Source organism: Leopardus geoffroyi, chromosome D4 (assembly GCF_018350155.1).
Source record: "Leopardus geoffroyi isolate Oge1 chromosome D4, O.geoffroyi_Oge1_pat1.0, whole genome shotgun sequence".
NCBI classification, from domain to species: Eukaryota; Metazoa; Chordata; class Mammalia; order Carnivora; family Felidae; genus Leopardus; species Leopardus geoffroyi.
In genome coordinates, this window is record NC_059342.1 from 26,175,951 (window position 1) to 26,192,537 (window position 16,587).

General features: G+C 43.0%; 1 protein-coding gene across 2 annotated transcripts in view; it reads left to right on the top strand.

Annotated features, from left to right (window-relative positions):
• The window catches only part of NTRK2 (neurotrophic receptor tyrosine kinase 2), a 338,612-nt gene extending 334,027 nt beyond the window's left edge, over positions 1-4,585 (top strand). For both annotated transcript variants that reach the window (XM_045468971.1, XM_045468970.1), the window contains one exon: positions 105-4,585. In XM_045468971.1, coding sequence (XP_045324927.1) covers positions 105-290 — 186 coding nt within the window. In that variant the 3' untranslated portion in view covers positions 291-4,585. The remainder of the gene's footprint in view (positions 1-104) is intronic.
• Positions 4,586-16,587: the final 12,002 nt, after the last annotated feature.

Sequence of the window (16,587 nt, forward strand, 5' to 3'; positions counted from 1 at the left end):
CCGAGTGGGTTTCTTTAAAGCAGCCCTCTCCTGGCACTGACATCTGTTTCATTGCACTGTTTTTCCTCTTGTCTGATTCTGTCTTCGGTCTCTGTCCCGTCCAGGTGATAGAATGCATCACTCAGGGCCGAGTCTTGCAGCGACCTAGAACATGCCCCCAGGAGGTGTATGAGTTGATGCTGGGGTGCTGGCAGCGAGAGCCCCACATGAGGAAGAACATCAAGGGCATCCACACCCTCCTTCAGAACTTGGCCAAGGCATCTCCGGTCTACCTGGATATTCTGGGCTAGGGCCCTTTCCCCCAGACCGATCCTTCCCAAAGCACCTCCTCAGATGGGCCGAGAGGATGAACGTCTTTTAACTGCCGCTGGATGCCATCAATCTGCTGTTCTGCACTCCGACAGTGTTAACAACAAAGACACCGAGAGGCTTTCAGAGGGAAGCCATGTGCACTTCTCCATCTGCAGACACAGTATGGACTTCTTTTTGGCATTATCTCTTTCTCTCTTTCCATCTCCCTTGGTTTCTTCCCTAGTTTTTCTTTTCTTTTTTCCTTTTTCTTTTGTCTCTCCCTTTTTTTGTTTTTTGGGTTTTTTGGTTTTTTTTTTTTTTTTTTTTTTTTTTTTTTGTCTTCCTTGCTTTACAGTCCTTACTCTTTGTTTTGAATCAATCTGGCTTCTGCATTACTATTAACTCTGCATAGACAAAGGCCTTAACAAACCTAATTTGTTATATCAGCTGACACTCCAGTTTGCCCACCACAACTAACAATGCCTTGTTGTATTCCTGCCTTTGATGTGGATGAAAAAAAGGGAAAACAAATATTTGACTTAAACTTTGTCACTTCTGCTGTACAGACATCGAGAGTTTCTATGGATTCACTTCTATTTATTTATTATTATTACTGTTCTTATTGTTTTTGGATGGCTTAAGCCTGTGTATGAAACAGGAAAACTTGTGTTTAATCTGGGAAGCCTTTATCTATGGGAGATTAAAACCAGAGAGAAAGAAGATTTATTATAAACCACAGTATGGGAGGAACAAAGACAACCATTTGGATCAGCTGGCGTCAGTCCCTACTTAGGAAAAACCCAGCCACTGTTAGCTGGGAGGAATGTATTCGGCACCTTCCCCTGAGGAGCTTTCTGAGGAGTAAAAAGACTGTTGAACTCTGTGCCATGGACTATTCTTTTCCCATCACCAGAAACACTAGGGTGTAGTTGAGAGAAAAGATGGCTTCCATGGGACGCAAGATGGCGCATCACACGCTCCGACAGTCTTGTCTTTGCAGGTCACGGTGATAGCACTGGTTTGTTTTTCCAAGTGTTGTCCACTGAACCTTTGTCAAGTTTAGCTGAAAATGGGTGCATTCTTGTCCAGAGATCATTTCAGGGTCAGGTGGGAAAGCCAAAGACTTGGAAAAGATAGGACAAGCTATAAGTTCGGAGGCATTATATTGAACTTTTCAGATAGCACTTCCTCCGACTCCTACCCTCCACCCCACCCGTCCTTTCAACTGTGCAAGCAAAATTGTGCATGGTCTTCGTCGATTAATACCTTGTGTGCAGAAACTACCGCTCCAGACGTCGTGCCCCTGATATGTAGAGCAGATCCATAAAAGGTATAACTTATATACTTAGGGGAAGCTAATGGAGTTCATTAGCTAAGTATAAATGTCTCTGGGTTGTATGGTGGTGATGGGTTTTAACGAATACGGACCCCGAAGCCACGTCGAACCAACTGTGGGACTGTGGGAAGGGAACACTCAGTTCCTAAGGGAAAAGAAACCTCACCCTGGGGGCATCACATGCATTGATGTTCAGTGTGCACAGGCCAAGACCTTGCTCTGGGTTCTGGTTGGGAGAGTGGTTTCATTCCAAGAGTACTCCATTGTCAGTATGCTGTTTGGGTTTGTTTTTTTTTTTTTTTTTTTCATTCCATTAAAAGAAGTAAAAATTCAGGCACAGCATGCCATTGGGAAGCTGTGCCCAGACCGAGCTTCGGAGTTGTGCTTTTGGGTATAGTCATGGCGTTTGCAAAAAAAGGTTGTAAATTTAAATAGAAATTTACAGTTGTTTGGATGATCAGTTTTACCAAGGAAGAAAACTATTTCTGTTCCTCAAGAAAACTTGCTACCCTCTGTGAGGGGAATTTTTGCTAACTTGACATCTTTATAACACAAGCCAGATTGAAAGTGAGTGATTCTAATTCATCTTAGGACATTTTATTTCATATTTGTTTCTGAAGGTGCAATTGCTCTGTTTAGATTTTGCTTGCGCCCTTAAATCCTGGAGCACCTTGTTTTCCACGACAGGCTTCGAAAGCCAGTTTTCAAAAAATCAAAAGTGTCGATTAACAGAGAACAAAAAGAATTGCAGTAGCATCTCCGGTCAAGTGAAGGGGGTTGGACGAGATGAACCCTACAGTCCCTTCAAGTTCTGCGCTGGCCTATGAGACACGGGAGTTGAGTTGATTGTTCTCTTTGTCGGTGAAAAAAAAATACCCTCCAGAATACACATAATAATATAACGAAAGCCATATCTCCATGATATATACCTGCACGTATATATCCTATTAAGGACCCATGGTACTGTTAAAACACTGTGGCACTCTGGGAAGCAGTAAAGAAGGGGCAGATTTGTACAAAACCTCTCCAGATTCCATCAGTGATGACCTGAAAACCTGCACACGCTTGTCATTCTGCGTGACTGGCCAGCTGCGTGGGGCAGGGAGGGGCACGGGGTGGGGTGGGGGAGAAGCTGCAAGTTATTTGTTTTATTTTAACAGAGAGCAAAGGAGACAAATATGCTAAGGGATCAAATTCAAGAAGGGCTGTGCAGTTTTAAAGCAAGGATTTGTTCAAGGCAAATGAGAAGATGGCAGCATTCTATTCCATTCCGATGTTGTGTTTTCCTCCGAAAGTAAAAAGCAAAAAAAAAAAAAAAAAAAAAAAAAATTCTTACCTTCTGACAAGTCCCTCAAGGTCTTGAAATGAAAGGTTCTATGCAAGTGCAAAGTTTTATAGTTATTTATATTGCTGATCATTATTCTTATTTTTTTCTCTGTTGTCTCAAGAGTATGTACTGATTTCAGAGACATCTCTCATTGAAAGAATACCAGATCGAATGAACCACCGAATAGCTTAACTCATTCATCACCGTTCTTCCACCATCCCCTCTTCTCATGCTCTTTTAATTTTGAGAAAAGGAACATCCTCGTCCTGTGTAATGATCACAGAATATGGCCTGCTATCAAATTTGTGAGAAATCCCAACAGTAGTAGGGGCAAACCTAATTCTCTAGCCCAAACTCAGTCTGACAATCGTTTCCATTTGCAAATTGTTCAATAGTTTTCCAGACACTTTTCACATCTGGTAGCCAATTATCCCCATTTTTTATGAGCGCGGGAATTGGGACTCGGAGAAGTTAAGTGGCGTACTAGAAACCTCCAGGTTAGCTTCTGGCACCAATGGGACGTAATCTGAGTGTTCTAACTCTGAAGTCCGTGGTTCTGTCCACTGGAGACTCCAGGATACAAACAATCCAAGAAAGCAAGTGCACCGATCAATTCGTGAAGCAGGACATGAAGTTGGAAAAGCAAAATGGAAAACGTGAGATGACAAGCAGCTGAAATATCGTGATATATAATCATGCTTATAGCTTCGGCTACATCCTCGTACACTGAACCAACATTGTAATCAGGCTTATTTAGAAAACACTTTGAACTATGCTAGAAAAGATTATATCAGAATTCATATTATACATATGCGTCCCCATCAGCGCTACCTGTGGTATTTTCATGTATTTATATGTGTGTTATATAAATACTTGATTTATACATATACAAACACACATACATAGTGTGTTTGTGTGTTTATGTATAAATGTATAGGCACACAGTAATAGAGATAATTATGAGTAGGGTGCAGTATGAATAATTTGCTTAAAGTCTGCTAAATAACCAAAACTTTGTAATGTCCTATTGCGGTTAATGCTTCCATTCTCCATGTGGGTAGGACTCCATCGCACTTTTCAACTCTGCAGTACTGCATGGGTGGAAGACATATTTAAGCTAATGTGCTTCCCCAAACAACTGAATCAAAGCCATCCCACTACACTGAGTCCTTTCTCTGGCTCCTTGCAAAGGAAAACGCAGACTGAAATAGATCTCCTTATGTAAAGATCCGGGAAAGGAAACTGATTTTTTTTTTTTCATCCTTTTGTACATTTGTATAATGCTCACCTTGTCCCACTGTGACCCCTGTACACTCGTGTTCAGAGTACAAGCGTTCCAAAAGAGAGCCGGAATGTTGGGAGCCCGGTGTCTCAAAGGCCAGTGGTGAGAAGTCTAAGACCCCGTAGCAAGACGAGTGACTCTTAGGAATTCCCATATCTGAGTGGGAATGGAAGCAACAACCTTACAAAATGCTGTCCTTTGCAAAGAGCCACGACAAAGGGATCCCCTGGTCAGGAACAGACTTTTCTTTTGAACCTTTCTTTTTTTGCAAATTAGATCTTCTATAATGCCAATAGTATTAAATTGTATGTCTGATTAAATAAATGACTCCATACACACACACCCTCAATTCTCTTGTTCTTGTCCTCTCTCTCTCTCTCTTCTACTAGTTGAGGATTTTTATTTCCAATGTTGAGTTTGGTTTGGCCCATTACAGAAAATCTCACGAGGGGAACGGCCCCTGACCCAACTCCTCAGATGGCTAAAAGGAAGTTAAAGCACTTCCTTCACAGTGCATAATTGTGGAATGCAGAGACTCCGAGGTTGTGAAAGCAAATGGTATTCTAAAGAATTAAGGGGTGGGAGGGATTTGTAGTTAAATATAACAGCACACGAAAGGGTATTTTCTTGTTGTCAAGGCTGGAGTGAATCACTGCTGATCAAGTCAAAGGTTCTTGAATATCCTTAGTTTTGTATTGTCCCTCCTTTCCTTTTACCTTTATTTATTTATTTATGTATTTATGTATGTATGTATGTATTTATTTATCTACTTATTTATATATTTTGACTCCATTCGTCACAAACACAAAGCAAAGCAAAAAATTATATATATATATGTATATATGTATGTGTATATATATATATATATATATATGTATGTGTGTGTGTGCCTGTGTGTGTGTGTGTGTGTGTGTGTCGCAGGCAAAACACTGTGAACTTCACAACAGCAAACAAGCAACTCTTTTGCCATCTTAACATACGTCTCAGGAGACGAAATGGGAACACATGGGGATGTCATTTTTTTTAGTCTATGCATTCTAGGCCAGGTCTGTGTTTGTTTGTTTGTTTGTTTTCCTTTGGTCTGTGCATTCATGAAAATGATCCTGAGTGAAGGTTGGCTGAACATTCAACATATGGAGCAAGCATAATAAAAGCTGCTAATAGCCACATGTGTGGACTGGAAAAAAAATTGGAGAAAATGAAATGAAATGAAATGTATAAAGGCCTACCTCTTGCAGCTTGTATATCTTACTATTGCTTTAATAATGTATAAAACAACTGGAAATGTTTTAAATACAAGGTCTTTGAATTAAATGTGGATTTTAAATATGTAATCCCTTGACAAATGACCAAATTAGGTGAAATATTGCTCCCTGAATCCCTTGATCATTACCTATCACTTACAAATCTGCCTAGAGATGTGGACACTGTCTGCATTTGCTTCTGTACATGGGGAGATGTTTGTATATATCCAGGCCATACACACACACACATTTCAATATCTCTCTGAAGATATATTGCCCCTTAAATTGTGACCTGGTATTTGAAACTCTCTTTTTCTTTGCTTTATTTTCCTTTTAATGTGACGTCTCTGTGCTGACACTTACTGGTTCTTGTTTTGCAATCTGTTTTGAGGTCCGTTGCTTTAATGAGACCCACTGCATCTTGGCTGATTTCAAAGTGACACCAGAATATCAGTGTTTAAAAAAAAAAAAAAAGTTTTGTTTGTAAATCATGTGACCAGCTTCTCTCAACCTGACACGGAAAGTCTCTTGTACTACAGTGTATTTAATAAAAATGATGTCTTACAATAAATAACATCCTCCAAAAGAGACACTAAAAGTTACATGATGATTACTTTAAAAATGTATAGAATTTTCACAAGGCACGTGTGCTCTTTTTTTCTGTCTGTCTGTCTTTTTTCTGTCTGTATTTTAGATGTGGTCACTGCAGCTGCCTGCAGTATTCATTCATTGAAAGCAAGAAGGGTGTGTGGCCTTAGGAACAAGTTCCCTGGCTGACCCCTATATAACCTGGCACTTTCACCTTCTGTCCTGGATAACTACAACATCACCGTCCACCAAAATTTTCCACAATGACATAAATGTTCTATCTGCACTGTCTGATGTGCCTAATTGGCACTTCAAATGTGGCCAGTGTGACTAAAGGACTGAACGTTAAATTTGACCTAGTTTCAATTGGTCCACATGTAAAGAGCCACATGTGGCTCGTGGCTACCATGTTACCCAGCACGGAGTAAGGAGATTGAATCACTGTGATTTCTAGCAGGTCAGACCTAAGCAACCTGCCAAGACACAAGTTGTGTGCCATGGCATCCCTGGGTTGGGGCATCATTGAGGATCACAGTGACCCAGGAGCAGTAGCCAAAATGTCACACTCTCTTGCCTTCATGGTTAACCAGTAATTCCTAAATGGAAAAGGTGAAGGAGAACAATATAGGGGGTATTTGTCAGGGGTCTCGCAGCCTCTCTCTGCCTGGCCGGCAGGTAGCCTGCCTCCACTTCTACTGCTCAGTATTTTCCAGTGTCTGACCTCTTCCCCTCCATCTCCTCTGAGAAGAAAGGAGACATCTGGGTAACATTCCTAGTGGAGGCTTCAGAAACCTAAAGTTTGGCAGTGGATCGTCCCCAAATCCAACTCCTCGGGAACCTCATGAAAGCCCCTCTTACTGGTGCAGATAGTTTTCCTTGAGTGAAAAAAAAATATGACCAGCTTCACGCTCAGCAGAGACTTGGGGAATTCAAAGCTGTGTAAGGAGGGAAACAGCTTGTCCAAAAATCCAAATAGGATCATGTGTCCCTGTGGGATAGAGAGTATATCCCACTCCAGGAAACTGAACTGAAGGAGGAAGGTTAAACTACAGGCACTTGGCCAGCCAGAAGCCAATTTGGACTATTAACGATCCACACTTCCACCAGAACATATTCTGATAGTCTTACTGTTGAGACCATTACAATGGTATCAGTTTAAATTCCAAACCCAAGGTCAAGGTTTCCAGTGCCCTTGTCTGCTGCTTCTTCAAACACAATCCTGCAGTTCACCCTTAAAGATGCATTTAAGGCCCACCTGCATAATCAGGATAAGTTCCTTCTCTCAAGAGCCTTACATCTTCTCCTTTACAAGGTCATGGCCAAGGTTCCGGGGATTACACAGTGGGCATATCTTTTTGGATACCACCATTCAACTACAGTGTTTTATCCAACACTTAAATCAACCCTGGGAGGCAGGTACTGTTATTACCCCAGTTTACAGGTGAGAAACTGAGGCACTAAAAATTAAGCAACTTGCCAGGAAGTTTGACCAAAATAAATTGGTAAATATAGTGCTTACTATTTGCCATGGAGATAGTCATTTCATGCTCAGGGGCTCCTGCTGCAGGTAACTGTCAGAAATGCAGGCACCTGGAGGCATGGGGAAGCCCTACAGGTGGGACTTGGGCTGGCCACTTGACTTGGTGTTTAGGGTCTAATAGAAAGCAACTCAGCATTTCCTTCTGATGCCAAGAAGGCAGCCTTGCAGGAATGAGGTTATCAGTGGGAGCTAATGCCAAGATTCAAGGTTCAAGGAGACTAGAGAGTTTCTAAGAAGTTAAACCTGGAGGGTGAAGTCTTTGGTCACTAGGCACAAGGTGAGTATTTTGTCACTAAGCCAAAGCCCAGAGTCAAGTGAGAACCCCCAGCAAGGTCTCTGGAGTGCTTTCCTAGCGATCCTAATCCTCACTCTCAACCACTCATCAGACTGGAGAAGGGTGAGCCTGCAGGTGGAGGGAGCCACCACACAATGGGGTTCTGAGGCTTGGGGTGATGTTAGAACCTCTTTGGCAATTAGTTCCCTGCATATTTAGCCACTTCCCTAACATCAGGTTCTGTGGTGGTCTCCCATGATGAGGGCTGTATAAGAGCTAATGACCCTACCCACTGTGCCATCAACAGGTGGTGTTTTACAATGAATGTAGGGTTCAAACCCAACTCATCCAAACAAGCAATGATATAGTATCAAGACTACAAGCCTGCTATGTAGGCCAGGAAACTTACCCTCCCTGTCCTTGCATGGAAATCATGCTGAAAGGCAGATGCAATGATATACTAATGCCAGGACCAGCCTGGCCCATGTCTAGATCAGGTGACAGGGAAGACAACACAAGACCCAGGGAACTCTGGTCACTGTAAGCTGCCTTCCTGGCACGAGAAAGCTGGCCTTGCCAGATTCTTTTGCCTCTTTCATGCAGGAAGGATGGCACTTGTACAATGCCTGTAATAAATTCTCAATCTTCAGAACCAGTCATTTCCTATAAATACAAAACCCTCTAATGTCCCGTGTGCCAATTAACAAACCCTCTTGCTTATATAACAATATTTTAAATCCCAATTCACTACTCAAGTCATTTCTCACATAGGCACTGCATCCATATGTCATCCATAGGATATCTATACGTCATATACTAGATAGACATATTAGATATGTCACAATATCTAATCACTTCTATTATAGAGGCTGGACTTAACCTGCACACACACATGACATCTATACACAGACTTTAAAGTTAATTGCCACACAGACAGTGTAAACACATCCTTATGGAGAATCACAACCTTTTATCTTATGATAGATACGGGGATCTGTAGATTCCAACCAAAGTGTAGGAAATGCTACTTTCATCTTTTCCTTTAAATCAAGTTATATTTGACTCAAGTTCACATCCCACAAAGGAAAAATCAATCTCAACAATTATTCAACAAAGAAGGGTATGCCCCCTTTCCTAGGGTAACCCAGGCATCTCAAGACTCATTGATATCCAGGAAATATCCAAATTTACTGCTTGTTACAACCCAGTGGTGGTGGTGCCAGAGCAGAGGGCTCTGCATCTAGGACAGGTGCATCAGACACACCAGAGCCATCCCCCAATGCTTCCCTGATGCCCTATCCACCAGGTACTGTGACTACCTACTCTCAAGACGGATCAGAAGGCTTTGCCTCCAAGACTTTAATTTAGTTTTCAGTTTAGTTTGACTTGGGGTGATTTTTTTTTCTTTTTTTCCCATGCTGTTATAGTTTATCAAGCATATGCACATGTGCAGAACAAGATGGGAGGCTTTGTGCACCTGTTCCGTCTTCCATCTTCCTTGGAAATCTCAAAGTTTTCTTTCTTAATTTGAGATGAGAGTTCTCCTCACATAGTCTTATTGTTCTGGCCAGATGAATATTAGAACACTCAGCTTTTGTTGTGGGCCAGAATCACTTGGATAACTTTGAAAAATGTAGAAACCAAAGCCTCACCCTGAAAAAATTAGTTTCTATTAGTCCGATTTGGGGTCAAGAAGTAGGCATTTTCCCCCAAATTCTCTAGGTGCTTCTAATGTGCAGCTGGGTTGAGAAATATTGTAGGGGATGACAATGTTCAGCCCCCAAATTTTAACCATCCAAACAAAAAACACCTGGTGACAGACCTAGGCTTTAACTCAGCAGAGAATGGGCCAGACAGAGAAGTGTCTAGAACTTTAGTTCAAGGATGCTGGATGGAGCACTAGATAGATTTGAAGCAGATCATCAGTATCCAAGAAGTTGAATAGTGAGTTATATGTTCTTTCAGAAAACAAGTTTCCTGCAAAGCTCCATGGAAACAAATTATGGCCCAGTGCTTAAGGCAATCAATCAAACAGTCCTGATAAGCAAAAAGACTGAGACTCCAGCTCCCCATTATGCCAGAAGAACAGCTGATGGCTCTCCAACCATAGATTCTGATGAGGATCATCCTACTACCAGCTTGCTATAATTGCAGAGTAACCACAAGGCTTGGACCCAGCCGGTGACCAAGAGAGCTGAGCTGGCAGGGTATGATGGAGCTGAAGTTTTGCCATATTGGTATCATACACTGGCCCCAGATCACTGCAGGGGAGGGACCAACACTTCCTTAATCATACAGCTTAAAGCTTTCACAACCCCAAGGTCAAGATCACCTTCAAGAGTCTAAATTCAGTCATACCAGACTGCTGTGTTCAATCCCAGAGAATAATGGGCAACTGAATTGGGAACACACATATCAGCTACTGATTTTGTCTCCATGATTCCTCTCCCAAATCATAATATTCTAATAGTTCTACTATATGCACTATCTAGCCATTCATGAAAATATTGTAATTTCTATTTATCTTTGTTGTTGTTGTCATTGGCCATTTCCTACAACTAGAGTGAACTAGAATAATTCTGTGGCAGCTTTAGGATGATGAGCATTTTTGTTCAATTCAGCCTGACCACAGGACTTTTCTATAGTAGACTTTCAAAAAGCATTTGCAAAGTTATGTAATACTTTTTTTAGTTTGGAGAGAGAACTTTTTGGAGACAAATCATGGCCTTTCCGGCTTTAGGACAGAGGGATAAATATGGATCAGAATGGTTGTCCCAGATCTCTTATAGCATCATGGATTCAAAGGGTTGGAGGGGTTGCAGAGGGCAATCCTTTGGACATCTTTGCCAGGGGGTCCAGCCCTAGTGAGAGGGAATTTATTTGAACACATCCTCCTGCCCCCCCTTTGCCAATCCCCCCACCAAAGTCCATTTGCATTTTACAAAGCTTCCTTAGCAAGCACTTCCTGGTGCTGAACCAACATCTGCCTCCCATGGGCTCAGATCTCCTGGGAGTGCACAGAATAACCCTTATTCATTATTACTTGGCATCCTTTTATGACTCCCTTGTGCTCTTCCTCCCACATCCATCCCCCTACAGAAAACTCTAGAATGCTTGCCAAATACCCAGGAGAAAGGGCAACGAACCCAGCTCTGCCTGGTAAGACTTATGCCCAGTCCACAATTCCCTGGTTACTCTTTCTTCGTATCAGCTCACTTTCCCCTACCTGTTCTTCAGGCTTCAACTCTTCTTGACACAAGAAGAAAGTAACTTTTTAAGGGATCAGAGAGATTAAAAGTGAGATGTGTCTCTTCTTCTCCTCTGATAAAATAATTTATCAGTGGTGTCAAGACAACTCATAGAGATCCACAGCCCTTATATGCGAGGGCCATCTAAAATTTCCCTGGATGCTGTTAAGAACAAGGAGAGTGAGGGGCGCCTGGGTGGCTCAGTCAATTGAGCATCCAGCTCTTGATTTCAGCTCAGGTCGTGATCTCACAGTCGTGGAATCAAGCCCTGTGTCAGGCTCTGCACTGAGCATGGAGGCTGCTGAAGATTCTCTCTGTCTCCCTCCTTCTGCCCCTCTCCCCTGCTCATGCTGTCTCTCTTAAAAAAAAAAAAAAAAAAAGAACAAGGAGAGTAAGGGATTCTGGATATTCCAAGGGACAGTGAGATTCGCCATCTCTAATGAGAGAGAAAAAAGGGTGAAAGGCATTGCTTATTTGCCTGCTCAACCAAGGGTGGGGGTGTTTGCTAACCTAAAGATAGCCTTAATTTTATTTGTTTTTCCTAAGGAACATCTGCTTGCACAATGATTAGACACTGGCATTCATTAACACAGGAAGTGAAGTGTCTGAGGTTTGTGTCACTGGGAGTGTTCGAGAACAAAATAAGACAGACACTCGTGGGAGTGATTTGAGAGCATTTTTCACACTGCGCAAAGGTTCAGCCTAAGAGAATGTCTAGTATTCAGGGGGCACGGGCTGTTGAGAATTCAGTTATCTGTAGTAATTGGGAGTCACTCTCCCTGGAACTGTGGGACAGGGTGGACGATGGATGACTTTGACCATGTGTACGTGCCATGTGAATGAATACCTAACGAGGGCCTGGTGGCAGCAGCATCTCAGAAAATGCTTGCTGAATAAATGAATACATTTCTTAGGCACGCAGTGAAAAGAATGCAGAACATTCTGTGCACTCTTTCTACATTCCAAAGTACATTTACATATATTATGGCATTTTGCTTCCTAACATTCCTGTGAGGCTGGAGCACAGGCTTTCCCTCCCCCGCCCCCCGTTTTGCAGATAAGGGTCTGGTCATGGTCTCGAGAGTTGGGACAGAGTCAGAACTAGAGGGCGAGTTTCCTAATTCTTCATAGGATTTTAGAACACCCAATCATCTGGGCAGTGACTTTAAGGAAGGTTTCCCAGAGTCTTAGATCAGGATATGGCAACAGTATATCCTAAACCCCCTGGCCTCCTTCTACTCTCCTCCCTTGGTTCAAAAAATAAAAAGTGATGCCAGTAAAAATTCAATTGTTGAACATGCGAAGTATTGTATGAAAGCATAACCCAAAGGAAAAATAATAAATTTAAAAGTCAGCTACTTCACCTATATATCTACCATTCAAGACTTCCAGCAATAGGCGGTTGAACAGACGTTTGACAAAACGCAAAATGCGTCAGACTTTCCCCATTCATTAGAGGGGAGAATTGAAGACCTCCACAGAGAAATGATAGGACATCATCCCGTGGCTATGGGGAGAAGGGGAGACGAGATGCTGACTCAGTAAAGTTGGAGATTTGGAGCATATTTTGGGGATATACCAGCTTATCTCTGTCAGGTTACAGATGAGGACACTAAGGCACAGAAGGGTCACGAAGAGTCATGTAGCCATTAGGGGCAGTGCTGAGTCTCATCCTCAGGTTCCTAACTTCCGAACACCCTACAGCTATGGGCCTTAATATCCTATTTCTTTGGCTGCAGCTGAAGCATTTGCATCACCATCTTCATCACTGCGACCTGTGTGCATGGGTGCATGTGTGCATGGGTGTGTGTCCACAGCAGGACTCTTTCTTTCTTCACTCCCTTCCCCCCAAAACAGGGTTCGACACCTATGGTTGCACAATAAAGGGTCTGTATTTACAGTTTAAGTATCTACAAAATAAATTTAAAATATTTCCTCCAGTCTTACTAAATCTCAATAAAAAGAACAAAAAAACAAACAACACTACTCCCTAAATTTTAGTTGTCCCCATCAATGTCCAGACTCCACCCAGGAGATCAGTCCCAAGTAAAATGGCTGAGGATGAGAAGAATCCGGGAAAGCTGTAAACAGCTCCCCATTTCTATCCCCCATGGGGGGCTTCCTCTCCCCACCAGTTTCAGCCTTAGCTCTTGGAACCCACTGCCCTCTTGGGACAGAGTCCGCCGTACATCATCCTACCTACTGGCTGTGCATCCCTCTCACATCTTTTTAAAGAGATATTTTGGGAAGCAGCACACGCACATCCAGAGACCAATTACTCAATCTCCCAGCAAGTATGGAGATGATGGAAGTATAGCCCTTCCGTCTCCTAGCAACGGCGTGGGGGGAGGGGGGAGGCTGGAAAGTGAGCTGGTTGCCCAGCACCACCCTGCGTAGAAGGCATTTGCGCATTTCGCTTTTGTTGTCTTTGATGGCCATTTCTAAAACGGGCTCTGTATTCTTGGGGGGATTTTAGGCACTTAAGTTATTCTTTTAAAAGATCTCTGCTGACATCCTCAGGTCCTATAATTAACATCTCAAGCCTTCACAGGCCGGAAGTGTTCCGTCACCCCTAAAAATACAGAGCCCCACCTTGGTCTTCCTCCTGTGGCTTAGTAGGATTTTGGCCAGTCTCCTACTTCCTCACGCTATCGCTTGCCTTTACACATATTCGCCCCAGATGTGGACATTCAAGCACTCCGTTCTTTTTTTTTTTTTCTTTGTCTTTTTTTTTTTCTTTCTGAATTGTGAACTCTGCCCTCTAGAAAAATCAAGATTACAGTCACTGGACATCTTAGTTTGCTTTTTCACCTAAAACGACAAACCAAAACAGATTTCCCCATCTGCTGTCCCAGTGCCTCCATGATCTCCAGGTCTTCTCCACCCTCCCCTACCACAAATGTGTCCTTGACAAGGTAAATATTTGACAAACTGGAGTAAGAATTGATTAAATGAGGGAGGAAAGCATGAGCTAGCATGATAGCTGACTCCCCTGACTGGAAATACTCAGGATCCCAAGAGAGAAGGCTGTTGAGTGGAAAGGCAATTGTTTCTGTTGTTTATGGGAGAGGGATATCTGGGGAAAGAGACACAGAGTAGGATCAGAGAGAGAAGAGAGATTTCCATTATCAATCAAAGAAAACTGAAAGGGTGAGAGAGTTGAGGAAAGCTGGGTCTGCTCTAAATTCAGACCCTGCATCTGTTATTTCTGACCCAGGGGCCCCTCAACTTTGCAAACCTCAGAAAAGGTCAAGCCTTCTGGCTAAGGCTTGGGGATAAGTGAGGGCCAATGGGAACACCAAGGATTGGAATGCTTTCGGGGGCCAGGAGGGGGAGCGGGCACCAAGGATCAGGAGGTGAGACACAGAGTGCTTTGTTGCAGGAGCATTGATTGAAAGAACAGGAGGTGGCACTAAAGCCTGCCCTTCCATGCTAAGTTTGCAATGACCTCTCAGATATTGGCTGAGGAAATGATGGATAAGATGAGAAGCTGTGGTTTCTAGATAATCTTACAAATTTTATTTCAGCCAAGCAAGAGGTTGTTTCTCTAATAAATAGGGAAATGCCTTCCCTTCTCTGCCTGCCTGTGCCCCAGTTTGTTTCTCCTGGAGTCAGGAAATTTGCACAGATGATACCATTTCCATCGGCCTCCCCTCTGGGGCCCATGGCTTACCATAGAGAGCCTTGTCAGGCTGTCCATTTTTAGTCCTTCTGAACCAACTCCTGAGAGGTTGCAACTATCTTGCTTCTAGATGGAATTCAAACCTGAACAATTTGGCTCATGGAGCCATGAGCAATGGCTAAAATTTTAGTAGAAAAGGAAGTCTCACACTGGCTCTGAATCCTGGGACAAGTCCCATGGAGGGGTCCACAGCTACTCATGGGCACATGAGATCCTTTCCACTCTTGGGCCCTGCCTAGGTGCTAAACCAAGCCTGGGCAGATAGGCCGAGAGATTCTGAGAAGGTGGTGGGGGGTTCAGGGAGAGATGAAGAAGGCAGAGCAGACCTGGTCACTGTTTGGGTTTATCAGTTATTCCCTAGATGTGAGAAATGGGGTACATATGATGAGACTTTTGTGTCTAAGTGAAATCCAAAGGAAAATCTTTCATGGAGAGGAATTTTGTTCTAGTGGCTTCCTTCTGGTGTCCTCTGGTGTAGAGCTGGACTATAAAAAGTGAGCGTAGTTTAGGCGCCCACTACCTACAGGAACATTGCAATCTGCTATGTCTACAGAGAAGGGTGAATTGATCAGGACTCTTCCCTGTCTCCCCTTCACGTCAGCGTCAAGAGGAACATGAGGGTGGAACTCTCAGGCCTTCAAGAGCATCCAAGTGCATAGGTGGGAAACAGAATTCCAGTATGGGGAAGCCCCTCAACTAGTTAGTGCATCTCAGACCTGTAGACTCAAGGCCAATCCTCTAAAACCACCCTGACTCTCTGAAGGCTCGACACCAGCTAGTACTTTCCTAACACTGGGGGCTCGACCCAGAGGTCAAAACAGATACTGACAGGGAAGCTAAGAGACTGTGAAAATAGACTTTCTTCCACCATTTTGCTCAGGACCAGTTCGCTGTCCAGTAAATCTGGGCTGTCTTTCAGGACTTCCCAACTTTATGGACAAATATAGCCAGGAGCAAAGCACAATCCTCCAAATTGTTAGTTCTGAGCCTGCTGAGGTTATTTCATCACTTATGTGAAGTTCTGCATGTTCAAGTTCTGTTCTGACACAGGCCTTTGTCAGGAGCCCAGTTACCATGGCAGTGCCTCCAAAATAGAACAAGTCCAACACATATCAATAGACGGTACAATAAATAGAATAAGTACTCCTTACAATACATTATTCGTTTCTAAGGGTAGTAATTACAGAGAGTTGAAAATAACTACACCTCTCCCCTTCATTTAATTAAAGGAAAACAATTCCACAAATCGGAAATGCACAGTGTTTATATCAGAACGGAACTGAGTGGCCGTGTGATTAAGAGGCCAGGATAACAGTTGAATTTGCTAGGGAAAACTTAATGCACTAAAGCTAGAGCCTTTCAGAGAATCATTCTGAAGCACTCTGTCTCACACTGAACCTATAATGTGGTTGGTTGGAGGCACCAGCTAAGTATGAACTAAGAGCATCACCTAAGCAGCATAATATGCTTTTTCAGTGGTGGGGTGAGCATTCCTCTCTGTTTTCCCATGGCTACCCTGGTTTGTTGCTAATGTCCCATGACTCTCTCAAGTGTCGTGCTTCAGATGGAAACTTATATAAGCACCCTTATTATAGGTAACCACAGGGTTTAGGAGGCTGGGGACAGACCCTTTGAAAAAATTTCTAAGGCTGTGAGAAAAAAGATACCCATCTTTATGGTAGATATTTCAACGAATATTGCATCATTTGAGCTGTTTGTAGGTAAATGCATGTCTGAAGGGCTCCAATATCTTGTGCTTTCCGTGGATGACTCCC